At 40.4% G+C, this 27,199-nt stretch overlaps 1 protein-coding gene across 1 annotated transcript in view; it reads right to left on the bottom strand.

Moving 5' to 3' along the window:
• Window positions 1-27,199, bottom strand: part of TTC39C (tetratricopeptide repeat domain 39C) — a 104,589-nt gene that overhangs the window by 19,404 nt on the left and 57,986 nt on the right. Inside the window, exons 5-6 of the mRNA XM_059893995.1 lie at window positions 23,646-24,000; window positions 21,624-21,792 (exon numbers count right to left, since the gene is read on the bottom strand). Of these exons, the coding sequence (XP_059749978.1) occupies window positions 21,624-21,792; window positions 23,646-24,000 (524 nt within the window). The remainder of the gene's footprint in view (window positions 1-21,623; window positions 21,793-23,645; window positions 24,001-27,199) is intronic.

The raw sequence follows: 27,199 nt of genomic DNA, 5'->3' as shown, positions 1-27,199 counted from the left end.
CCTCTTGTCCCCCAGCGCAGCCAGGCTGGGGCATGAAGGGTCTTAGAAGAGGGGCTGCTGGCTTCCCTGAGACCAGACCCACCACGTTCCTCAGCTCCTTGAGTGATGCACGGTCTCTGCAGGAGGCCCCAGGACTCCACACAGGGCACAGATGAGTCAGCAAGGAGATCGGCAAGACAGTCTGTGACTCAGGAACACTGGAAGCCAAGTGACTCAGTAACCACGGCCATGGCTGGACCAGTGACTGTTCGTGCCCCATAGTAACACTTCACTCTGCTGTCAGCAAGGTTCAGACTGTAGCGTTCAATCCTGTATCACCACCCACGAGTGCTCGGAAGATACGGCAGGTAGCCACGGAAGATACCCATCATTGTATCACTAATTCCTGTTCTCAACTAGCTCAACACCTAGTTGAAGGGAACCTCACAGGAATGAAACAGGCCCCCAGCTCAGAAGTCAGACATTTACACTGATTGTGAGCACACAGCCAAGATACCAAAGGTAAAAAATCAATCAATATGAAAAGGATGTGTGTGTGTAGAGAGATCTGGACATTCATTACTCCCATTTCTAACTTTCCCCTTTCTGGATCAATACTTCTTTCCCTGCATCACACATGCACTCAATTTAGCCTATTTGCACAGAATAGGGATTAGCGTTAGGGATTCTGCTTTTGCATGCACCTCCCCAGTTTCCCAAGTTAATGGCATTCAGCTATCACCCACAGGATATTTCCAGATGGGCCATCAATACCAAGCTGACCCTAGCTGGGGTTCAGTGCATGGCAGTGCAACGCCACGCCGCCCTTCAGAGGACAGAAAACTACTCAGTGAACATTTATCAGGCAACTACTGGGTGCCCAGGATGGAACTGGACTCTGAAGCCACCAAGATGAGTCAAAGCTAAGCTCTGAATGCAAGAAAAGAAAAATAGAAGCCAAGTAATACTCGAATCAACATTATTGCTCTTAACCCTTTCAAAAACTCTGAGATAGGTATGTATTAGTTCCATTTTCGGATGAAGAAACTGACGTTCAACGACGTTAAGTGCTCAGTCAAGGTCAGGGAGCTAGCAATTGACTAGTATTCAAATTCTGCTCCAACTGCATGCTTTCTTCAGGGAGAGGGATGCAAGTGTGATTAAGTTAAGGATCTGGAGATGAGGGAGAGTTCCTGGATTATCCAGGGGGCGCTAAATGCGATCAACAAGTATCCCTACAAGAGGGAAGCAGAGAGAGGGTTGACGCAAGCAGAGGAGAAGGCAATGTGAGGATGGAGGCAGAGACTGGAGTGATGTGGCCACAAGCCCAGGAATGCTGGCAGCCACCAGAGGCAAGAGGCAAGGAATGGACTTTCCCTAGAGCCTCCGGAGGGAGCAGCGCCCTGCTGACCACCTTGATTTGGGGCCAGAGAAACTGATTTTGGACTTCTGGACTCCAGAATTGTGAGAGAATAAATTTCTGTCGTTTTAAGCCATAAACTTTGTGGTAATTTGTTACAACAGCCTTGGGAAACTAGAACAGTATACTTCCTTAAAGATGAAACTGTGAAGAAAGTCCCAGGCTCTTTGTGTTACAAGCACTTGAATAGGACTGGAAAGTACTGAGACCACTTATGGAGCTTAACGGCATTACCCCAGGAGCAAGCATAACTACAAAATTAATTCTACTTGTAGTCTGATCACTCATTAAGGAAGTACAATGAACAGCCATTAAAATAGTGGAAATACAGTTCCCTTTGCACCAAAACAATTCAGAATAAAAGTGATCTGTGGGAGTCTTTATGGTTACAAATTAAAACATCCACAACCCAGCAGAGAAAGGAGGGTTATCCTCAATTTGATACTCGATTCCCAGTTTAATTTTTAAAGAAATACACATACCCTGAAGAAAATATAGAAAATGGATTAGTATGAAGTCAAGAATTAGTACTATACAGGCTTTTGTCTCATGAATTGTGCACTGATACACTGTGTCACAAAAACTACTTGAAGCCTCAGTTTCCTTGCTGGTAAAAGGAGAAAAAAATGTTGGCAAGCTTTATCTGCTTCCAGAGGAAGCCATGAAGAATAAAAGCACGAATCTTTGCCAAATTAAACGGAGCATATTTACTGCCAAATTAAAATCAGCAAGACTTACAGCTACAGCGCTGTCACTACAGGGATACTGCGTGTTTTTCCAGTTACTCGGGACTTCTTGATAGGTGTATTCTTAGGCATTTTATAACACTTATGGCAACTGCAAAAGGGATTTGTTTCTCCATTTTATTCTCCAAGTGAATGTTGCTGGTATGTAGGAAATCTGTGGATTTTTGCAAGTTGATTTTGTACACGTCACATCATTATACTCAGGAATTTTTAAAATTCTTAATCTCTTTTTCTCTTGGATTTTCCAGGGAGATATTCAAACCATTTGCAAGTAATGATAGTGCTGTCTCTTCATTTACAATAGACAGTTGTAATTGGGTAGGACCTCCAGTTAAAATACTGTATATTAAGCAAGCATAGCACGTATCCTTGGTTTATTCTAATACAAAGGATGTGTATACATTATTATATAGTATATAAAAAAATATGAAAAAGAGGATGTTTTAATGTTGCACCATTAAATACAGTTTGCTGCATGTTTTTAGTAGATGCCCATTTTTACCAAATAGAGAGATTTCCTTTCTAATTTGCTAATAGTTTGTTTGGTTTTTTAAAATCTGGGCTGGGTAATGCATTTCATTAAATGCCATTTGGGCATCTATTGATAGGACTGAATGGTTTTATCAATGACTTCCTTAATGCCGGGGATAACAGGGATACAGTTCCTGAGGCTGAACCACGAGAGCCTTTTTGGAATAAGCCCTACTAGGTTGTAATATGGCATTTAAAAAATACGTTGCTGGATTTGATTTGCTAATATTTATTTAGAATTTCTACGTTCAGAATGAAGAGGAGTTTGTTTAGTGCTCTCCTCTGTAAGTTTTGGTGTCAGAATAATGCCAGAACTTGCAGACTGGCAGAAATTATTTTCATATTCTCTATGCTCTGGAACTACGTAAATAGTTCACTTTAAAGCCATACCTTCCAACTGAATAATTCATTTGTTTAAATTACTGTAATTTTTTTCTTTTAATGGGCACACAGTATAACGAAGAATGTTAAATAATGGTCAATAGTACCAGATTTCAGCGCCAACTTCATAACTTACACAATTTTGGACCTTAGGAAGTAATTTTTGTTTATACTCTCAGGGATGCTGAAATAAATGAATTCATGTGAATAAAAATGCTCTTAGGAAAGGTACATTGTCTTTAAAAAATAGGTATTGTCTATAGGTACCCTGTCTCCTGTTAATAGCACTGGGAAATAAATCACAATATTGTTTTCTAACTTTTAGGACGAAGACTTGCAGTAAGTAGCAATTCAGCTTCTCACAAGTTATTTCAGAACCCTGGGAGAAATTCCAGATTTGTTTTTAATTAGTAATGTTTATTTTTTAGAGCAGTATTAGGATTATAGCAAAACTGAACAGAAACCTCAGAGACTATTTTATTATAAAATAGATTTTTTAAGAATGAAAGAGTTGTCAGTTTCTCATAATTGTGTTTCTGCAAGTTTCTTATTATGTTTAAGAAAAAAATGCTATTTCTTAGGAATATACAATTTTATGACTGTTACAGTTTAATTGTCAAGTACCATAAGGTTTTAAACCAGCTTTGTTCCATTTAATGCATTTTGCCCTCAATTCTTAAATTATCATTGCTGTCATTTTTTAAATTTATGTATGCCTGATATGTTTTGTCTACTCTTTTACTTTGTACTTTTGTATCACCATTTAAATTTTTTTAGTTAGCTTGCGTATTTATTTAGTTTGTTGGATTTGTCTTTTTTATCCTGATCTGAGAGTTATCTTTTATATAGCAATATGGTAAACATAAATGGATTTAGGTAACTAATACTTTTTATATTAATTTAACTTCTGTTTTTGTTCCCTTGATAGTTACTTTTTTCTTATTATACTATGTTTTGTTTGCTTCATCCTCTTCAGTCCTTTTTTTTTGGCCACACAGTTTATAGGATTTTAGTTCCCCAACCAGGTATCAAACCCAGGCCCACGGCAGTGAAAGTGCTGAGTCCTAACCACTGGACCACCAGGGAATTCCCTGCAGTCCTTTAGAAAATGTAAGTTGTCTTTATAATTCTGCCTGTGGTCACGTAGAGGTTTAAAAAAAAAAAAAATAGAGAAATTCCATATTTTATCTAGCAGGTATAATTAGGAGCTGTTTAAGTTAAGATTCTACCACAAATATACAAGTGTGTGCTCTTGCCTGGAGAGACAGGGGACAAAGGAAAATGAAACATGTAATACAAAGGGATGGACAGACCACAGGCAACATTTTCAACCCAATTAAAAAAGATTAAGTTATTCTGAAGCTATTCCAACATTAATATATTTTTAAGGTCTTTAGAAAGTAAAGATCTCAAAGTACAAATATGAAGACACAGTAAGTATGAATATTTTTCAGAGTTAGCACCGTAATCTTGGGGTTACTAATGTTACATTCTGTTTCACTCAAAGATTTTCACTAGCAATACCAAGCCAAGAGGATTCTCTCAATTCAGCTACCTAGCAAAAGGTTCCATTTCTAGGGCTGCAAAAAAAAAAAAGTGAACATGGAAACAAAGCCAAGTTCTTTCAGGAGCCTGGCCCAGACTCTAGTGCCAAAGGGACACCAAGTTCCAGACTTGCCTGAATTTAAAATGCCAAGACTCCGCTTCCCAGGCAAGCAGTTTCCTTCTGTACCACCTCCAAGTTGCATTTAACATTGAATGACATCACTAACTCACAAACAAAAGGTCTAAGCTCAGAGCCAGTCTGCTCATATTCAAATGATGCTGGTATCACCTAATTCTGTGGGTTAAACCCCAGAGCTGAGAGCACCGGGCAGTGGCAAACTGAAGGATGTTCGCCACTGCAAACATCGTTCCTGTGGACCCGGCTGCTGGGGAAGGAGCTGCCTATGTGGATGGCGCTAATGTGCGTTTGCTTTAGAGAATTTTCAGTTCTGTTAGACAAGTAAGCTTGTGAAACATAGGCACATTCTCTCAAGATGTTTTAAGTAACTGGTCAGCAAAGAGTTTGTTAGACGCAGGCAGAATTCCCGAGATGTATTAATACAATAAGTGCTTAGCAAGTGGAGCGTGTGTGTGTTTGTGTGTACGTGTGTGTTAGAAGAATGAAAGGGCGAAGAGATATCTCATACTCAAAAGACCAAACACACAAAACACACTAAATAGTCAGAATACTAACTATACATGAGAACTGAATATCCATGAGGTCTTAAATCTGACCCCCCATTGGTGATGCCCATCCGGGCACCATGTGTCCTCTGCCCAAGAAACACCAACAAAACCCATGACGGTCCATCCATTTAATTAGCTGTGGCCAAGTGTACTCAGCCCTGTGGGTTTCTGATCAAGTGTGTCACTGTCCCAGGGCAACTCGTACCTACGGGCCCTTCTCTCCTTGTACCCCCTCTCCTGTCAGTGAGGAAGGCTGATGTGCAGAGTGAAGCAGGACACTGCACGTCGTGTACCCAGGACCCAGGTAGCATGGCCCTTCCACCCCACTTGCACCCTATCCTAAGAGTGTTATCCCATGCTACCTTTTCCCCCTCGCTCCTGGCTGTGTTTTACATTGATTTAGTAAGCCATGTGATTCAAGCCCGTTTTAATTTGGCCTGTGAGTCTTCCTGTTCTGGGTCCTCTGGGAGAACCTGCCGGGTAATATATTTGGAGGCTACCAGGGTACCAGTGACATCTATGTGAAAAGAAAGAGGAAAACCCCAAGTGCCTGGGAGGAGACACTCATTGGCACTGCTACCTGTTATGGGTTGAACTGTATCCCTCCCCAAAATTCATATGTTGAAATCCAAACCCCCAGGATCTCAGAATGCAACTGTATTTGGAGATAAGGTCTTTAAAGAGGTAATCGTATTAAAATGAAGTCTTTAGGGCAGGCCCAAATCCAATATGACTGGTGTCCTTATACAAGAAAAGGAGATGAGGACAGACGTGTGTGCATACGGAGGAAAGACCATGCGAAGACAGAGGGAGAAGGCGGCCTCCCACGAGCCAAGGAGAGAGGCCCCGGAAGAAATCAACCCTGCCCACCTTGAGCTTAGACTTCCAACCTCAGGACTGGGAGAAAATCAATTTCTGTTCTTTGTTATGGCAGCCCTAGGAAGCGAATACACCAACTAACTGTCAGAGACATCCTCTCTTCAGGGAGCCATTCGCCCCCTCTCCACCCTCATGCTTGTGGTGGGAATGGAAAGGGTCCTGCTTCTCGGAAAAATTTTCTGGTCTCAGAGAGAGTATGAGTACCCGAGCTAAGCCAGGTAAATCACAGCACCCACCCAGCTCAACACCCACCCCTGGAGTTTTTCTTACCAGTGATGAAGGTGGGCAGGTTTAGTCTCTGTCTGTGTGCGGGCACTCACATATCTGGTGCATCGGTTATTTCCTAAGTTATATTGTATAGTAATGTGTATAAATACTAAACTACCTGCCCCAAAGGTTTTACCAATTTACATATGCGCCAACGGTTTATGAGGCCCATTTCCCTATACTTTTTCCAACACACAATGTTTTTAATACTAGCCAATCATTTTTCAGTGTTGTTTTAATTTGCATCTCCTTGATTGTATCCTGAGGTTCATATGATATTGGCCATTTGTATGTCTTATTTTATAGCTTGTCTGTTTAGGTGCTTTGACTATTTTTCTTTTTGTATGTTTATATTTACCCTTTTAATATGTTCTAATTTTGCAAGAGCTCATTCTAAATTAAGGATACCAACACTTAATCATTTGTTTCCTAACTTTATTTTTTAACTTTATCATTTTTTTATAATATATAAGTTATTTTGGGGTCAATTCTACGAATCTTTTGATCAATGTATGATCAATTCTATCAATCTTTCCCTTAATGTTTTGGTTTTAGAGTTATGACCGCACAGTCCTTGATGGGGGAGGATGGAGCTTTTACTACTACTATAAACACTGACTCTATGAATTCTGCATAGTTAAGGAAAACTTTTCAAACTGCCATAAATATATGGGCTGCTCCCATTCTGACAAAAACCCAGGAGCTAGAAAAATAGAACAATGATTACAGCACAACTAAGTGGAAAGAGCAAGAGACCAGAGTGTTCATTCACTACACACACACACACACACACACACACACACACACACACACACATCCTGTCTAGGAGCCAGGCACTGGTCAAGGCATTTGAGATAAACAGTGACCCAGAGAGACAAAGTCCCTGCCTTGTGGAGCCTCTGTTCTCCTTGTAATGTGGAGAGATAGACAAGGAGCAAATCAGGAAGACACCTAACGCCGTGTGTCCAATGAGGATGAGTCTCTGGGCAGACATGAGGTGGGTGGTAATAAAGGGAACAGGGTGGGCATGGTGGGAGCTGGTGGTGGTCAGCTACCTGCAACCACCAGCCATTCATCTGGCCCTTGTCACTGTCTTGTACAATTACCTTTTCATGCATTGACACTGCTAACTTCATAATTAGATTATAAGTTCATTTTGGGACACAAGCTTTTTCTAGTTCTCTTGGCATCCCCCCAGAAGGCCTTTTCCATAACAGGCTACAAATCTCTGATTACCCACAAATAATGGAATACAGTAGTAATGTTTTCAGCACCTCCACACAAATGGACAGCAACCCCCTTGGAAAATGAGTTATGTAACCAAACAGAATAATGCACCAGCTGCAGAATTTCCTTGGTCTCTCAACAGTTAGGCACATGATTTTGACAAAAATTTGTGATGGAAAGTGCTTTATACTGAATTTACAACCAAGACAAGATTCTGTCTAAATAGGAAAAGCCCTGACCAAGCACCATGTGCTTAGTTAGCACTTAGCTGTATCCATGTTACATTATTTAAGGCTGACAGGGAAGGCACTGTCCTCTTTTTACAGACAAGGACACAGGCTCAGAAAGCTCAGCCAGCCAGGAATTGGAAGAGCCCATTTTGAGCTGAGCTACACTATAGTGCCTTTTAAAACTGCAGAGAAGGAATTTATGAAAGATAGCAGTAAATTTAAAAGAAATATGTTTATGTTAAAGGCACTATCAAAGAATTTTAAACAGTGAAAACGATAATGCAAAGAATTAACTCAGAAAAACAAAGACTATAGAAATACAGAAAAACGAGTCTACAAAGAGTCATACTACTCAAAATAAGACAGCAATTCAAGATAAACAGATAAACCTGGAAAATAGATGGAGAGGATTAATATCCATACAGACTTTTATGAGAGAAACAAATAGAGGCCATAATCAGGAAAGTGACTTTGAAAAGTTTTCCTAGAACCGAATGACATTCTCTGTGAAGGAAGTCAAATGGGCAAGCTGGTATGTGGGTTTTTCCAAAGAGGAATTAAAGACAAATTGTAAAAAGCAGAAATAATGCCAGGTAGTTAACAGTTCTGAAGATTCAAGATCCACGAAAAATTTTTTAGAAAAGCTTTGAGAAAATTCTTTCCTTTTAAAGTGTACAATTCAGTGGCTTTTAGTATATTCACAGAACCATGCAATTTGTAAGCTGGAAGAAATCTTAAAAATCATGTAGCCTAGTGTTTCTCAAGTGTGTTCTACTGAATGCTTCTAAGCCTCACAGGCTACAGTATGAAAAAGAATTTTCCTGGCCAATTAACTTGGGTAAACACGGCATACTTGCAGACTCTATCTCCCTCGTGATGCAAAACTAAAGTCTCCGAGAAGCCCCAGGATATCCTGATTTAAATGACATGGAACATGTACTAACTAGTCCATCAAATCAGTGCTCCCGGTAAGATGTTTTGGAAAAACACTGATTTGTTCCAACCCCCCTGATTTTCCAGGTAAAGAACCAGAGCCAGAGAAGACTGGCTTAACTGAGGTCTCACTGCTCTTCCAAATTGATGTGTGAGCGACCACGTGGAAGTAGAGAGGGTTTTCACTCTTCACGAAACAGCCAACACCAAATCTTCAGACTTTTAGTCCAGTGCACCTTCTACAATGCTACGTGCCCAAACCTGAAGGTCTGAAGCAGTATGACAACAAACTCCCATAGCTAACAAGTCCTCTATAAGAAGCCACAGAGAAATGAGGACTAGTACGCAAAACAAAGAAACACACAGATTTAGGAAACCAAGGTGCCCACACATTGAGAGTCCAACATCATAAAGAAAAACAGAAAAGCTCAATATGATACTATGAGAAAATACAGAATTTCACAGATGAGCTCTGGACAGGGGTAGGTAAAAGCAGGGAACACTATTTCCTAAAACTAGCTCTGTGCCACCCGGCAATGGGAGTTTGCTGTACACTTACTGTCCTCAGGAGAGTGAGGAACAAAGACATGAAACACTGCCTGTGTGGATATGTGAACCCATGTTGAAAATGGCAGACAAGTAAAATACAGTGATCATCTTTTCAATCAAACATTAAGGAAAAATCTACCCCCGAATAAGCAAGCAGAAACGGAAACAAACAAGAACAATAAACACAACCCTGAGAGCAAAGGAAAACATGTGTGCTTCATATACACAATTAAGTATGAACAAGAAAGTCCTCTATGAGAAGGGAGGTTGGGATTGAGAAACAAAATCAAATCATCTGTTGCTTCTGGGGTCACCCCTACTCCACCTTCCTCTCTCCACCAAATGCTCCAGCCCCAATGAGCTTGTATCTCCCCATTATCTGGCCTTTTCTTGGATCTGGGCTTGAATGCAAGCTCATCTCCCACGCTCTCATCTCTCACCTGCAAACTCCTACAGACTCTTCAAGAGCCAACCCAAATACCCCCACTCCTGGGTCATCTTTTCCAGCTGTGAGGGTTGCACCATGGGTGAGCCACACCATGCTTTCCCTTCCCATAGGCCTGTTTTTATGTTTCTCAAAGCCTGGCCACATCTGCATCTGCTTACATGCCTGCCTGCCATGTGGTCCTGCTCTCCCCCGGGGCATGAGCTCTTTCCCTGTGGCTGTTAATGCATCAACCCCAGCAGCAGCCCCAGCAGGGCTGTGGTCATGTCATTACACCAACAAGGACCCACGCTCAGAGCCCCAGGACAGCACGCGCCTCCCAGATTACCACCTCCCTAAATCTCAACAGGGAAACTACGCCCAAGGTACCAACCAGGGGCCCCACCTCGACAAGGAGGGAAGTGAGGCTTAAAGAGATTAAGCGTCTCGTCCAAGGTCACTCAGCCAAAGTAGAGGAGCCAGGACTCAGCCTGGGCAGTCGGCCTCCAGAGCTGAGCCCTTAGTCATGATCTGTATCTTATTATATCACAATATCACAGCCCCCCAAACACTCTCAGTTAACCAATGAAATGCAAGCTGAATTTCAAGGAATACAACCGAATCCTGAAACAATACTAATACTTCACTATTCTAATAAGACAAATATGATAAAGTATTAAGAAAATGAACTATAAAACAAGCTAAATGAAGAAAAACTAGAAATAAAATGGAAGTAGAAAATGTATTGATAAAAAAATCAAATTTCTCTCTATAAAAGCCCATACGATAATCTAAAGCCCAATCATAAAATTAAGAAAACAGGGCTTCCGTGGTGGCGCAGTGGTTGAGAATCTGCCTGCCAATGCAGGGGACACAGGTTCGAGCCCTGGTCTGGGAAGATCCCACATGCCGTGGAGCAACTAGGCCCGTGAGCCGCAACTACTGAGCCTGCGCGTCTGGAGTCCGTGCTCCGCAACAAGAGAGGCCACGATAGTGAGAGGCCCGTGCACCGCGATGAAGAGTGGCCCCCACTTGCCACAACTAGAGAAAGCCCTCGCACAGAAACGAAGACCCAACACAGCCATAAATAAATAAATAAAAATTAAAAAAGAAAAAAAGAAACTTGCTTTAAAAAAAAAAAAAATTAAGAAAACACAAATTTATAAAAATACCACAAATAATAAAAAGTAATACCACATTTACACGTCTGGAAATAGTCATCATATGTTTAAAAATAAGTGGAAATGAGAAAAAGTACAATATAAAACTAAGATGAATATAAAAGTAAGTACATGTCTTAAGATTATTGAAGAAATAAGAGAAGTTATTAAAGAATTAATTTCAAAAGGGTACTTAACAATGACTAACCAAAAAATACATTCAAATGTTTAATTACTTTAAGTGACTTGCTTCTCCAAAATGTTGAAAAAAAAAAATTCTATTAATCAACTCATTTGTAAAAAATATCAGGTTTATTTCTAAAGCCCAAGAATAAGCCCTCCTAAATATTTATATTTACACTAATATTTAAATGTGTTATTTGCTAGTAAGTTACATACACGGTTTATTGCACATATATTACATTTAGAATGTATATATATATGTAACTTATCAGCAAATAAAAGCTCAAAAGAGAACTGGGTTGAGAGAGAAGGCCTGAATCCTAGTTCCTCCTTAATCCAAAATAACTATGTACACATGCACATACTTATTTTATCTGAACCCACGTTTACTATATATATATATGACAGGACAGACGTAGGTAAAAAAAAAAATTATAAAGTAACGAGAGATAGAGTGACATGACTAAATGAAGAGATAGTCTCAGAAATGAATAAGAAATATTATAAATATCAATTAAAATTTCCCTATAATATACAGAACCTGACAAACTGAAAGCTGAATATATGTGAAAAACAAATGGATAAAAATACTAAATAATATATATATTTTAAAGGCAACAGTGATGTACTTATATTTAAGATATAAAATCACAACTGTCAAAACCATGTAATTTTCATTTTAAAACATCTATAAAAGGTGGAAAATAAAGATATTTCAAAAACAGATTGCATCTATCTTAAGGATTTAGTTCAATAACAGGAAGAGAAATACCCTTAAATTAATGTTACTATTCCTGAATCCCGTAGGTATCAGAATTAAACCATACCCATCTCCACACGCAAAGAGGTATGAGAAGATAAGAGTTTTTAAAACATCATTTTACAATCTGAAGAAAACAAAATAGTCTGTGTGTCCCAGTTTGAGAAGATAAATTTTATTTCTGAAAAAATGAAATCTATTAAAAACTGTGTGCATGTTTGAATGTTCAAATTTTCACAATAAAATGTAAAGACAGTTCTCAAAAATGACAGTAATAGTAGAGGGGAAATATATGATAAACATAACTTATGATTACATTATACAATAGAATTTGGGCAAATACCTGAGAAAAATATTTCTTACTCAGAAGTCAGACTTGATTGGATCAACAGTTTATATCCAAAGAAAAAGAGAATATATATTCATATAGAAAATACACACCCTCAGCAACACGTTTTGGAAACATCTCTGAGATATAATTCAAATATCATAAAATCCACACAAAGTACGTATGGTTTTTAGTATATTCACAGAGTAGCACAGCAATTACTATAATCTAAGTTTAGAGTATTTCATCACCCCCAAAAGAAACCCTATACCTATTAACAGTTACTCCATACTCTCCCTCACCATCCACAAGTAAGCAATAAGCTATTCTCTGCCTCTGTAGATTCGCATACTCTGGAGACTTCATATAAATAAAATCACACGATATATGTTCTTTTGTGACTGGCTTTTTTCACTTAACATGTTTTCAAGGTTCATCCATGCTGTAGCATGTATCAGTACTTCATTCCTTTCCATTGCTAAACATTATTCCATTGTATGGATACACAGTTTTTATCCTTCATCAGTCGATGGACATTTGAGTGGTTTCCGCTTCTTCGCTATTATGAATAATATGGACATATGTTTTCACCTCTCTTGAGTGGAACTTCTGGGTCATATAATCAATCTATGTTTAACGTTTTGAGGAACCACCGAACTGTGTTCCAAAGTGTCTATGCTATTTTATTTTCCCACCAGCAATGAATGAGGGTTTAATTTCTCCACATGCTTGTCTACACTTGTTATTGGGTGGTCTTTATTATAGCTACTCTGGTGGAGGTGAAATAGCATCTCACTTTTTTTTTTTAATTAATTAATTAATTTATTTTTGGCTGCATTGGGTCTTCGTTGCTGCGCACGGGCTTCCTCTAGTTGCGGCGAGCGGGGGCTACTCTTCATTGCGGTGCACGGGCTTCTCATTGTGGTGCCTTCTCTTGTTGCAGAGCACGGGCTCTCGGCGCGCGGGCTTCCGTAGTTGTGGCTCGTGGGCTCTAGGGCGCAGGCTCAGTAGTTGTGGCACACAGAAGTCCCCTCACTTGGTTTTGATTCGCATTTCTTCATAATGACTTATGATGCTGAGCATCTTTTCATGTGCTTATTGCATATATTCTTTGGAGAAATGTCTCTTCAAATCCTTTACCTATTTTTTAACTGGGATCAAACCTGGGCCCCCTGCATTGGAGTGTGGAGTCTTAGCCACCGGACCACCAGGGAAGTCCCATCTTTTCACTTTCTTGATGGTACTTTTTGCAGCACAAAAGTGTTTAATTTTGATGTAATGTTGAAGTTGGCCCTTGAACAATGTTGGAGATAGGGGCACCAACCCTCCACACAGTTGAAAATCCGAACATGATTTATAGTGGTGCCTCCATGTCCATGATTTAATCAATTGTGGATGGTGTAAGCACCGTGGTATTTACTATTTTTTTAAAAATCTGCATATAAGTGAAACTGCTCGGTTCAAACCCATGTTATTCAAGAATCGAATGTAGTTCAATTTACTTATTTTTTCTTCTGTCATTGCACCTTTGACATCATGTCTAAGAAAGCATTGCCTAACCCAAGAGCTTTATAGTTTTAGCTCTTACATTTAGGGTCGATGACCCATTTTGCATTAATTCTTATACATGGTGTGAGGTAAGCGTCCAACTTCATTCTTTTGCATGTGGGTAATTCAGTCGTCCCAAAACCATTTGCTGAAAAGACTATTCTCTGCCCATCAATCTGTCTTGGTGCCCTTGTCAAAAGTCAATTGATCTGTGGATGTAAAGGTTTATTTCTTGACTCTCATTGATCTTTATGTCTATTCTTATGCCAGTACCACACTGCCTTGATTACTTTGTAGTAAGTTTTGAGATTATGAAGTATACATCTTCCAACTTTGTTCCTCCTTTTCAAGATTGTTTCACCTATTCTGGGCTCCTTGAGTTTAGTATCAGTTTGTACATTTCTGCAAAAAGCAAGCTGTGATTCTGATAGGGATTGCACTGAATCTGTAACACAATCAAGGGAGTACTGCCATCTTAACAATATTGGGTGTTCTGATACATAAACACGAGAGGTCTTACTGGTAATGTCTAAGAACTATCTTTAAACTGCTTTAATTTGTATCATCATGGAAATAAAAAAATAAAACTACGCAATGAGACACTGCTGCTAATACCATGTACAAAACAATGAATGATTATACTCTGGCTCACTATTTCTTGAGTATCATCTCTTATGATTTAGCAAAAGCTACAGAGCTGTTCACACTCTTTGATTCTAATAATGACACCACTGGAGCTATAGCCAAAGGAAGTAATTCAAGAAAATAAAAGGGAAAAATATGCTAAGATATTTATTGCAGTACTTTCTATCACAGGGAAATACTGGGAAATCATAGGGAAACAACAACTGTTAAATATCCCAATATCCCAACAATGGGAAATATCAAATTAGTAACACAATGGAAATCTAAATAGTTTCCATACCAGTTATTTACAAAAACTATGTTAAAACATGCAAACATTAGATTTGTAAGCAAAACTGCCTGAAGTCTCATATGTGTATATTAAAGATCACAAAACAACTTGAAACAAAACAGCTTAGAATTTAATTATTGCTGGGTTATTTTTATGAAGTTGCTTAACATCTTACAATAAAGTATTATGTATGTGTTTTAAAAAGACAGGCCCTGCCTTGTCACCTGTAGCATGCAGAAGGACATGCTGTGACAACCCAGTTACTCACATGTGATTCAGCATTAATGTCACTGAGTAGCGGAATCGGTTTAGCAGTATTACTGTCAAGGACACCTAACAATAGATCATGCATTTAACCCCTACCCTTAGGACCAGGGTTAATGTAGGCAAGGGAAAACTCATCCTCTTATGCACATTTAGTGAGCTTAGGGATATAAATCAATGTTAACCTTCTACTTGCTTTTCAACCCAACAACTTGTAAAGATAAGAGTTAAAAGAACAGCAAATGTATTTAACCTATATGGATTTATCACAATGGAAAGTGAAGACAAATATATCCTCCACCTCTCCTACACCATATTAAGCCAATCTCTTATTTTGTGTCCTTCTGAGAATAAATGGTAACCCTATTTCCTGGTGCCTGAAGTAATAAAGAGAACCACATAGCTCGGAAGAGAAGACTACAATTAACAGAACTTCAGGGAATTATTTCTCTTCCTGCATTGCCTTTTCCTGATCCTATAAATAACAACATTACCTCATGCTGGCAAAGCATGCTGTTCAGATACAAGAAGCAGGCTTGCTCGTCAACAGATGCAGAGAAACGCTGCCACCCAACAGCTCTGATTAGTCAATATGCCCCTGAGATGGGTGCATGGGCACAGATCTCCCTGGGTTTGGCATTTCTGTGCTGGCCCCTACTCTCCATGACCCCCCGCAGGCCTCCGGCCTCTTGTCTCTGTCTGATAAATTAATCACCAAGGGGATCAACCTTCACCTTTCTGTCCCTGCCACAATCATGAACTGAGGGGCTAAAAAGCAACACAGACCTCCTGCTTACTGTGGGGAACACCAATGAAAAATGTAATTTCATCAATAAAAGTCCAGAGAGAAAGGACTACAGCCTGAAATGATGAGTGGGAGGAAGATCCAGAGCCAGAACACACGCACACTGGGGTCAAAGCGTAAAGGCCTTTCACACAGAACCGTGCAGGTAATAGGAAGTAAGGAGATGGTTGGGACTTCCCTGGTGGCACAGTGGTTAAGAATCTGCCGGCCAATGCAGGCGACACAGGTTCGAGCCCTGGTCCAGGAAGATCCCACATGCCGCAGAGCAACTAAGCCCATGTGCCACAACTACTGAGCCTGCGCCCTAGAGCCCGCGAGTCACAACTACTGAACGCCCGCGCGCCTAGAGCCCGTGCTCCACAAGAAAAGAAGTCACCGCAATGAGAAGCCCGCGCACCAAAACAAAGAGTAGCCCCCGCTCTCCGCAACTAAAGCCCGTGCCCAGCAATGAAGACCCAACGCAGCCAAAAATAAAAATAAATTTATTTTTTAAAAATCACCTCAAAAAAAAAAAAAAAAAAAAAGCAAGGAGATGGAACACCAGGGTGACAAAATAAAGGTCAACCATCAAAGCCATCCCTGCAGACATTATTCATGGGGAAGAGAAACCACATCCTATCACACACACTGCTCAGAAGCAAGGACCGGGGGGAGAAGTACAAACCAGAGCAGACTGTGCAGTGAGAAGGTGGCATTTATCAGAGAGAACCAACAAGGCAGCTTTGAATACGAGAAAGATGGTATGAAAAGGCCACACACACACACACAGGGTAAAGTTCACTAGGACTCCCTCAGTGTGGCCTCAAGGCCTTGTGCACACTCCCCCTTGGTCCTCGTGAAGTAGGGCTGTCTCCGCTGTAACTGTGAGGGGCTGTTATAGCACAGGGCCCACCAGGCTGAGCTCAGGGAGCACAGCGGCTCGGCCTTCTCACCTCGCCACTCCAGCAATGAGCACAGACCTCACCGATATCCAGTTCCTTTTTACTTCCTGTAAATTTATTTAATTCATTTCTTTAGAGTCACACATCTTTAGCCAGCCCATCAGAATTTCAATATCTGATTTGGTACCCTCCTTAGGAGGCCATCCTCTTACACCAGACGTCAAGACATTCTTGCACCATCGTCTTCTGCATCGGTAGCAGAAACATGTTTAGGTGCCACCAAGAAAAGTAGACAGTCCTTGATAACCAGCTTCCTCTCTTAAAGAAACGCCATCACTCACACTGATCAATGGACTTCCTGCCAACAGACACATCTGTTCATTTGACAAACACACACTGAGGGCCAGGTCTTGTGCTGGGCCCACTTCTGCTCCTGAGAAGCAAATGTGCGGTTTTGTGATGCCAGCATGCAGGATATTCAGAAAGTATGGGTCCAAGCTAGGAAGATGGTTTCAAAATAAGAGTTCCCAAAGTGCACAAAGCAACTTCATTAGAATATGTCCATCAACTGTCATTCATTCAAATATTTGAGCGTTTAGAGACAGATAAGTAGACTAATATTAAAAATTAGTTTTATAACTAGTCACACCATACAAAGTATGTATGTGAAGCTATGTATACACACAAAACCAAGCATGTGTATCTGTATATTATATACTAAACAGACCGTTAAAACGGGAGGAGAGGGGAGTTGTGCAAATCTGTATTGTTTAGAGAGAAAAAGAGGACTAGAGAGAATTACAAAGTTTATTAAAATGTAGACTTGTCCCTAATACTTTTAAATAATCAAGAAAAATACTCATTAATCACTTGTATGTTAATGGACTACCACTGCCACCACTACTGTAGGTTTAATGCGATGAAAATAAATACAAAATTCAAAATTATAATTTTCAATTCATATTTTTAAATGGAGGTTACTATATAACCCTTGGGTCAACTTCCTAACATCTGTGTGCATTATGGAAATTCAGGGAAAAGTAAACATGGGTACTGTACAGCAGCTATAGCCCCTCCAGCTACACACACGCATCTTACCCATCACAAGCCTAGCTCTACTGACAGCTCTCAACACCAAAACAAGTGCTTTCTCCTAAAAAGAGAGCAAATTTGGTAACACTACTTCCCAGGCTTATACACTCAGTAAGAATAACAACCATCACACCACTACTTGGATAGTGTTTATCACATGCTAAGTGCTGTGTGAACCCATTTATTCCTCACAGCAACATGCTAAGTCACATGGGAAAAGTCAACAGAGACAGGACAGGTAAGGAGGGTAAGACAAGAGGGTGGAGAGGGCCAGAGGTGGGGGTGCTTCAGACACGTAGTGGGGAGAAGCAAAGGTGGTAAAGAAAAAAAACTCTTCCTGCAGTCTGGCCGAGACTCCCAAAGAGCAGAGAAGCTTGGCGTCCTGAGACGCACAAGGACCCCGTGTACCACTGATGGCACAGAACTTCACTGCTATGTCAAGTCAGGCCACAACACCGGGGAATAACGAAGACACGGCCACAAGGGTTATGTAAGTGGCAGGACAGGGGTGGATATGTTAAAGACCACCCTCCCCTACGGATTCCAAACTGTCCCAAACAATGAAGGGCAAAGTATGTAAAAAACTGTTCATGACACTAAAAGAGAAAGTGGGCACCTGCACATGTTTCGAAAATAACAAAGAAAGTGAACACTAACTAGCCCGTGTTGAGCCAGTCACCCTGTATGAGGGCAAGCTTACATGAAAGCAGCTGTTCAAATAACTTTGCAGATTCTGAGTCACTGAAGAAGCTAAGTCCGTGTCATATGATGCACCTGCCAAAATTAGAGCCCCAGACCATGTTCCCTGGAGCCTGTCGATAAAAAGATCTCAAGGCGCCCTCTCTCTAACCTAAATGCTCACTGAAAAGAAAAAAGGTTTTTCTGTAAACAAATTTGTCAACTAAGCCCTGTGTGTTTTCACAAACTGAGTTGGGAGCTTAGAGGCCTTACAAAAAGCCTTTGACAAGACCCATGTCACAGCCTCTCTGAGCAATTCCTCATCAGCAAACGAAGGATGCCACCATCTGATACCTTCCTACATGCTCACCTGGGAAGATTAATGAAATGCCAGTGTCCAGGCACCGTGAAGATAATACCAATAATATCTCAAGTTAGCCCTAAAATTCCGTTATCCTCTAAGACTTTGGGAAGAGCCAAACAGAAACAACTGTCACACTTCACTTGACCCTCAGGCTACAGCTCACCTATCAAGAGCAGTAACAGGTCTTTCAGTCTTTTTTTCTTAAAACCAAGTATCTGTTGGGTAAGCAAGCTGCTCCATGACAAAGGAGTTCTAACAACTACCACTGGCACTCAGATTCCAATGATCTACGATGAAAGAGACTGAACGTCTGCTGAGAGCTCTCATGGTGACTATGTACCTCCCCAAACCATGCTTATAAGAATCCTTTGATGGTGCTGTGGCTTCCTCATTTCTAGAACCATCCCAACGACAATGAATGACCACTCACTGTTAGCATTCACTCCATCCCTAATAGGGATGACTTGTGGACAAACTAAAATCATGCCAAATAGAGTTTTGGGAGAACAAATAAGTTATTAATTTTGCTAAAAGTTAAGCATTTTTAAAAAATATTTGTCTATTTATTTGGCTGCACCGGGTCTTAGTTGTGGCATGCAGGATCTTTAGTTGTAGCATGCGGACTTCTTAGTTGTGGCATGCATGCAAGATCTAGTTCCTAGACCAGGGATCGAATCTGGGCCCCCTGCATTGGGAGCGTGGAGTCTTAGCCACTGTACCACCAGGGAAGTCCCAGCATTTTTGTTTTAAAATAAAAAATTAATGAAAATGGAAAGCATAATGAAATATAAATCCTGACTTTTACACTTCTATTTAACAGTTTCAAAACCCAATTGAGAGCATTCATTGATCAAGGGAGTGAGGGGAGAGACGTCTAGTACATGCCTGACGCTCTGGCCTCATTGCCGTGTTGTACACAACTGTAAACGTCAGGCTCTCACCCCCACTAGGCAAACCTCCTTTGAACACTAAACCTAGTATCGTCGAGTTCAGAGTTATTCAGAATGTCAATTTCTTAAAGGAAAGGCATTACACATCTAAGAAAGCACTTACCCTGCACCCAACTTTCATTTCAGAAAAGGTCACTGAAGTGAGACGGCTGAGCCAATTAAAATTTTCCTTTTACAGGGTTATTTCCTCCTGCACAAGCCCAAGGGAGTAGAGAAACCTGAATAGCTTGAACATGCTTCCCTACATGTAGGACTGTCATCCTGAGCTTGAAAGAAAAACACACTAACAGCAGACTGGATTGCACAGGAGATTGATCTACATTTTTAAGAGAGCAAGAGAAGGGCTTCCCTGGTGGCGCAGTGGTTGAGAATCTGCCTGCCAATGCAGGGGACATGGGTTCGAGCCCTGGTCTGGGAAGATCCCACATGCCACGGAGCAACTGGGCCCGTGAGCCACAATTACTGAGCCTGCGCATCTGGAGCCTGTGCTCCGCAACGAGAGAGGCCGCGATAGTGAGAGGCCTGCGCACCGTGATGAAGAGTGGCCCCCGCTTGCCACAACTAGAGAAAGCCCTCACACAGAAATGAAGACCCAACACAGCCATAAAAATAAATAAAAAATAAATAAATTTAAAAAAAAAAGAGAGCAAGAGAAAAAAAGAGCCATGTCATTGAAGGTACGTGAGCCTGAATGCAAAGAAAAACAGTCTCAAAGTAACGAGAAGAAAAATGACTTGGACATGGGTTTAAATAAGTCAGATCCTGGGGAGCTTTCTGTGTTGTGTTTCAGTTGTAAGTTATTAGTATAATCTTTAAAATACAATTTCCATAAATAAAGGTAAGGAGTCCTCGGATTTAAGAAGGCACTTCATGAAGGAAAGAAATTATTGGGGAAGTAATATACACTCCACTGCCAACAAAAAATTAGTGAACGCATCACCTCCTGTGCTCATGAAAGCATTCCTAGGCAAAACTCTTCCAAAGCACTTGTGGGTTTTTTTGGTGGGTGTGCTGAGAACGCCCGGTTAACTGAGGGCAGAGGTTGTTAAACCTCACATTGCTGCACTACTAGCTACTGGTGAGCCTGTGGGTGGCAGACCTCCTAACAGTCACCTTCTTTCATATGCATGATTAATTTCTTACAAAATGTTCGTTTTTCTTCAGATTCTCATGCCCTCGAGCAAGCAGACAAAAAAAAGAAGTGCAAAGAGAAGCAGAACCCCCTCAAAGGCCAGGGCGTATTGTGTTTCTGGAATGAGACAGCCTGGCCTCACTTGCTGGGTGACCTCGGAGGTCACGTGAAGCCCGCTAAGATCCCTGTTTATCTTTCCTGTAAGATGCAGGGGATGATTTTCTATCTCTGTCGCAGGCTTGTTCTGAGGATCAAATGGGATGGTGTGTGTGAAACCTCTGGCACAGGACCTAGCCACATGCATGAAAAAATAATACCAGCTACTACTATTTCAAAGGCTTTGTTGTCCTTGACATTTCGGGCAATAACTTGTGTATAAATCAACTGTCAGCCAGGATGAACATCTGGAAACAGATTATGAGTAATTCCAGAGAAGGAAAAACAACGTATCTTGTGTTCTTTAACTAAGACGCTCCCAAGGGCTCCTGTGCCTTCAGCTCAGGGTGCAGCATCTCGTCTCATCAGCGCCAAGGGACCCCAGCCCTGCTCCGCCCACAGCTGCACAACAGAAGGTAACTGACTAACACCCCGGGTTCCTGGAAGAGGCTCCCACAGCAATGATGCAACGCAAGGCACAAAAACAAGATGTTACTTGGTCCTATGACATTCGGGCTCCTTGTGATACTACCCCCTCCACCAAGTGAGAATTATAGATTCGATCAACAGAAGGCTTTATTTTTTAAAAGATGGGGAAGGCACAGTACCTCTAATCGTTGTATGCGTCCCTTGAAAAACATAAAGAGGGAAGAATTTGGATAAGCAGCTTCTTTTTTGAGAAGAATTTCCTTCGCTTCATCCAGGCCTGCTTTGTTATCACTGCCGTCCAGGGCAAAAAACGGGCGGACTACAGTATGATACCAGAGCAGCGCTAATCTGAAGGAAGAGGGAGAGAAACCGTGAGTGACGATGACTTTTCTTACAGTGTTTCCACTCTTTAAAAAAAAGTCAGTGTGTGCTCTTCCAATACATACTCCTTCCAAAAAGCTCACTAGGCAGTCTCTGAAGAAGTAAAATCAGTATCGCTCCCCATCTTAGTTTTATCAGTATTTGGAAAGCCACAACTTCAGAGCACAACATATAAATCAGCATACTCCCATCGGATAAGAGAATAAAGTGACAGAAGCAAGTAGCTCTTCGGAGGCTTCTAGACGGATTGCTGACGGTATCATTTATGTAAATCTCTGAATTCTACACCTTACTCATCAACGTGTAAATTAGAAACAGTAATTGGTTACCATGAATTTACTATCCCTTATTGATTACTCTTTGCATTAACTTTTTACAAAGGGAAAATGTTTTCGCCAGTGTTCACAAAAGTTAGAGTGTAAGCCTCAGACTGAATTTAAATATAGGAACCACAGGCAAAATTGTACAAAATTGGGTTAAAATAAGTGAAAGGACCGGATGAAGGGCCCTTTCTCTAGCCACTGAGGCTGTTCAATTTGAAAACCAAACCAATAAGTTACTTAAAATTCTCCCACTTCAAACGTGTCCCTTTCAAAAAAAAAAAAAAGCCACGTTAAACTAAGTAAACAAAATAGATTCACTGGGATGGCTTTAACAAACAGACAAAAATGTTTAACCAACACAACAAATATTTTTATGTAAATGTATCCTTCCAGCATGTGCATAAATTTGGTCCTCTTCTGGAGATCAGACTAATTTACATTATTATTAATTGAATTCATCCCTTTCTCAGAAAATATTATTAGAAAAGACAAATTATCACAAGTTACAAATCTGTTAAGTCAAATTAATAAAGGACCATTGTGTAATATAATGAGTTTGTGGAGGCATGAATATTTTTGCAATAAAAAATTAATGACCTTTTGAATAGCTACCAGCTGATTAAGAGTTATAACATCCAAATTCCTCAATACTGACATAAGCAGAAATACAGCACACTAAGGTTCTCTGTGATACCAAAATCTTTGGAAAAAGTCTGATAAGTGGTGTAATGTCAAAGGACATCCAGTATTTGATAAAATTATTCTAACTGCAAATGGTGATAGATATTTACCAGATTGAAAAAGAATCACATCATTTTTTACTGATGAGGAAATGGGTGAATCCTTGCTCTGGATGGTTATAATGGGTTCTTCACACATTTTGGTTTAAATAATTATCATTTAAAGTTTAGTCTGAACAACAATAACTCAATTTAGTTGAACACCACAAACTATCCAAGCCACATATAAGAGACCAATGGACCAACCAGAATCATCAAGGAAAATTACCCAACATGAGGATATAAGAATAGAAATTTCAGAATCATAGAAGTCTTATGAAATATATATCCCCTTAAGTCCAAAAAATCAGGATTATCAATCTCAGTGACTGGTCAGGGTCACAAAAACTGTTTACAAATCATGATCATTTTGCATGTTTAAAATACAGGACTCAACAAAAAAATAAATTTAAAAATTTAAAAAGAAAAGAAGAAAATGGTCAAGAGGGACTTTCCACAAAAATAAATAAGTGAATAAATAAAAATAAAATAAAATACAGGACTCATGAGACTTAAGAACAGTGCTCTGGTCTCTAAAGTCAACTTATAAACACCACCAAAAGCATGGTCCCTGGCATTGCACTAAAAGACAGAAAGGCATGGCAGCATGTCAACCAACCAAGCATTTTACCTGAAGTTTCCTATAAAGGTTTTGATTGTCGTTCACTTACTTTCAACACTATATTATCTACCAAAGCATTGCAATATAGCTACTCACGTAGCTAAAGGGGCCTTCATGTCCTTACTTTCGCTTGCATACATCAGTGAAGAAAGCCCCTGTAGGCGGTCTCCAGGAAAACCCAGCAGGTTGATGATTTTGAGCAGGTTTGGGGGCACCATGGATATGCAAAGGTGAAAAAGGCCATATCCAAAGCTCACAGCACCTTTCAGTCTGTTTAGAGACTCCTCAGACACCCCTTCAGCCACAATGTGATTATCATTTGCAGCGTCAGAAGTCAAGGGCTCTTCCGTTAGCTTCTTCTGATACAGCTCCTGGAGGGCATTGATGTCCAAATAGCATTTATTGTAAATCTTCCAGGCTTTCCTAAGGATCCACCCACCTTTTATATATGCTATAAAGAGAAGGGGAGAAAAGCATGAAAAAATAAGGATTCAAAATAATTTTCCTACATTAATAATAAAGATATTGAAGAATGACCTGAAAAAACAAAATTTTAAAAAACAATAAAAATTATTATCCATCATGAAACCTTCTGTTCTTCATATGGCTTAAATTCCTTATTTGTTGTCTGTTTCCCTTTACTAGTCTGGATGACCACTTGGCAAGAACCATGTATTATTTTGTGCATTGTATCGAGCCCCTCACGCTGAGGTGAGGGCATAGCATCTAATATCTGCTGAATGAATGAATGAATGAATGCAAGCCTCATTAGAATCTGACTTTTTTCCCACGTATTCTGTGAAACCCTCTACCACATCCCTGAACTACCTGAACTATGGAGCTTTCCGGATAAAACTCTTAAATTTGCGTACCTTGTGTTTCATCCCTCCTCAAGAGCAACTTCTAAATCTAAATTTGCTGCTAAATTTATACCCAAGCACCAAGAATGGCGACTTGCCAAAAAATAAAACAAGCAAAACAAAACGGATTAATTAATATTTATTGGGTGAACAAATGGCCAGTTTATTAACAAAAAAGTCATTAGCGTTAAATGCAAAAATGCAAAGAATCCCCAATGCATCTCTATTCAATGCCTATTAGTGGCTTAACCGCACCTAGCTAGGCTGGGCTTTATCTGGTGTATGACAATGGAGCTCCCCCACTGCCCAGCCTAGAGAGCTCCAGTGAAGGAGGGTGGCAAAGCTGAAGCTATTCACACCACAGGGTGAAAATCTGTTGTTTTTAAAGCCACTTCCTTTATTTCCCGTTAGGCCAATTTTCTTAACACAGCCACCTTGAAAATGTGTGCCACAAAGGCAAAGGTAGAGATAAACCTGGGATTTGCGCTGCTCCACGCCCCACTGGCCCCTCTCAGGTCTGAGTCCTGCCTCACCCTCTCCTGCGAACATCTTTCCCTTCTGATGAGGGTCGATAGATCTGTGCTTGTCTGAGTGCATCACCACCACATATCTGGGGAAAAGGTCCTCCATAGGGAGTTTTCTGTAAAATAGTTCTCTAGTAACTATAGAGGAGAGCTTGTCCACTTGGCACCGTTACCAATATGGTACCGATACTCTGACCTCAAAGCACAACAGAAGACAACATGAACTGTGTACCAGGCTTCCAGGCCCTTTAGAACAGCAGGGAAAGACGTTTTTTAAGTTATTTTTGAATGACATAAAATATATAACATAAAATCTGATTTATAAAAGTCCAATCCCTGAATTGAAAGTGATCTAAGATTATATGGCATGTGCAGAAAAGAATTAACATAGCAGGCCTGTTGCTCTCCTTTGAAAGGCCTGTTTACAAGGTTGGCCCTTGGCTGGTATCTGGGAACTTGGATTTGGGAGGGGTCCCATCATTCCCAGAACCGGTAAGAGGGGCTCACTGTGCCTACAGTTTGCATGAACAATGTTTTATGCGGACACCTGCTTTCCTTCTGGAAGTTTGGGTATGCACCAGGCAGGGGGGTACCTACATGGTCAGTCCCCTGTAAAAACTACGGATGCTGAGTCACTAACCAGCTTCCCCAGTTGGTTACATTTCACAGGTGTCGTTATAATTCCCTGCCAGGAGAATCATGCGCATCCTATGTGGCTCTTCTGGGAGAGGACCCTGGGAAGCTTGGGCCTGACTTTTTCTGGTCTTCATCCCTGTGCCTTTTCCCTTTTCTAATTTTGCTTTGTATCCTTTCACTGCAACAAATCATAGCCATGAGTATGACTATCTTCTGAGTCCTCCTAATCACTGGTCTTGGGGACCCCTGATCCATTAACTCAAGCTACTATCTTAATTAAAGTATCGATTTTCTGGCAAACGATGACCATATCTCCTATGGGATCACAATTGAAAACACAACTATCCCACAAGTTCTGGGTGATGAATGTCCTGTAGTCTAAGTGCACTGAAAAGATTGCTATATGACAGGATGAAGAAGTAAAATAAACCAGTCTACAAAAGCTTTGCTGGGGGGGGGGGGGGGGGCGGGGCGGTACTATTTTGTATAATTTATTGTTATAAAAGTAATACATATCTGAAACAATTTACTTTTATTCAATACAATTTAACAAAAATATTTACTGTGCTAATATTACTTTTAGGCACTGTTCTAGGAGAATCAAAGAGAAATAAGACATAGATCCTGCCTTTAAGAGGCGCAATGACTTTTTCCCTCCTAAATGGAAGTATTGTGGGAAAAAGAGAGGTTTGAAAAAACCTTGACACTTCTTTGTATGCTAGCAAAGTGTTTAGGTTAATCCAATATGCCCACAGACAAGAAAGGTGACTCTCACTTATGATCCAAAAAGCCAAAGATTGAATAGAAAAACAGAAAAAGATCAAGAAACTAAATATATAGTCCTGAGAACACAAAAGCAATTGAATCTAATTGAAAAGAAATAATAATTGGCTACAGATAAAAAATGAAATAAAAAGAGGAAAAGTAAAATTGCAAAACCCTAAAAATGTCAATGAGCTACTAACTTCCTATCACGTGCCTAGGACTGTGCTTGGCACCTGAGGGACACAAATGAACTATAAGACATAAATCTCAGCCCTCCAAATGCCCAAATTAGAAAATAAAAGTGAAAAAAAAATGTGTGTAACATAAGACTATATATGCATATATTTATTTATATGGTCCACTGGGTCATACATAGAAAAACGAAAACAATGTTGAGATTATGAGTGAATTGCCCTTTATTTCCTTTTTGACAGTCAATTGTTTTCTACGTAGTAAGCACATACATAAATTTAACAGTGCAAAAGAAGTATTGCAGGATTTCAGTAGAAAACTTTACTCCCTCCTGTCCCCAAGCCTAACTGGAAATTTAGAGGGAAAAAATTAACTCCATTTTATCCTGTATTTTCCAGGCTACTGTCACTTTATTGAGGAAGCACTTAGGGAAATGCAGCATTCCAGGGGAGAGCAACAGGAGTGTAAGTATGAAGGGACAGATGGAAAGCTGTTCAGAGGCAGAGTGAATCAGGGGACAAGCTGGGCCAAGGATGGGTGCAGGGATGATGCACCCAGTGGTTATCCAGCTAAGGGAAGGACGCCTGCTCGGGAGAAGCAGGGGCTCCCTAAGACTGGGGTTAAAGGGCCTAGTGTTAGGGAAACAAGCTGCAGTAATCCAGATCTCAGGTGA

This window comes from Balaenoptera ricei, chromosome 14, assembly GCF_028023285.1.
Source record: "Balaenoptera ricei isolate mBalRic1 chromosome 14, mBalRic1.hap2, whole genome shotgun sequence".
NCBI lineage: Eukaryota > Metazoa > Chordata > Mammalia > Artiodactyla > Balaenopteridae > Balaenoptera > Balaenoptera ricei.
The sequence above is the reverse complement of the archived record's forward strand: the minus strand, read 5'-3'. Positions and strand labels throughout refer to the sequence as shown.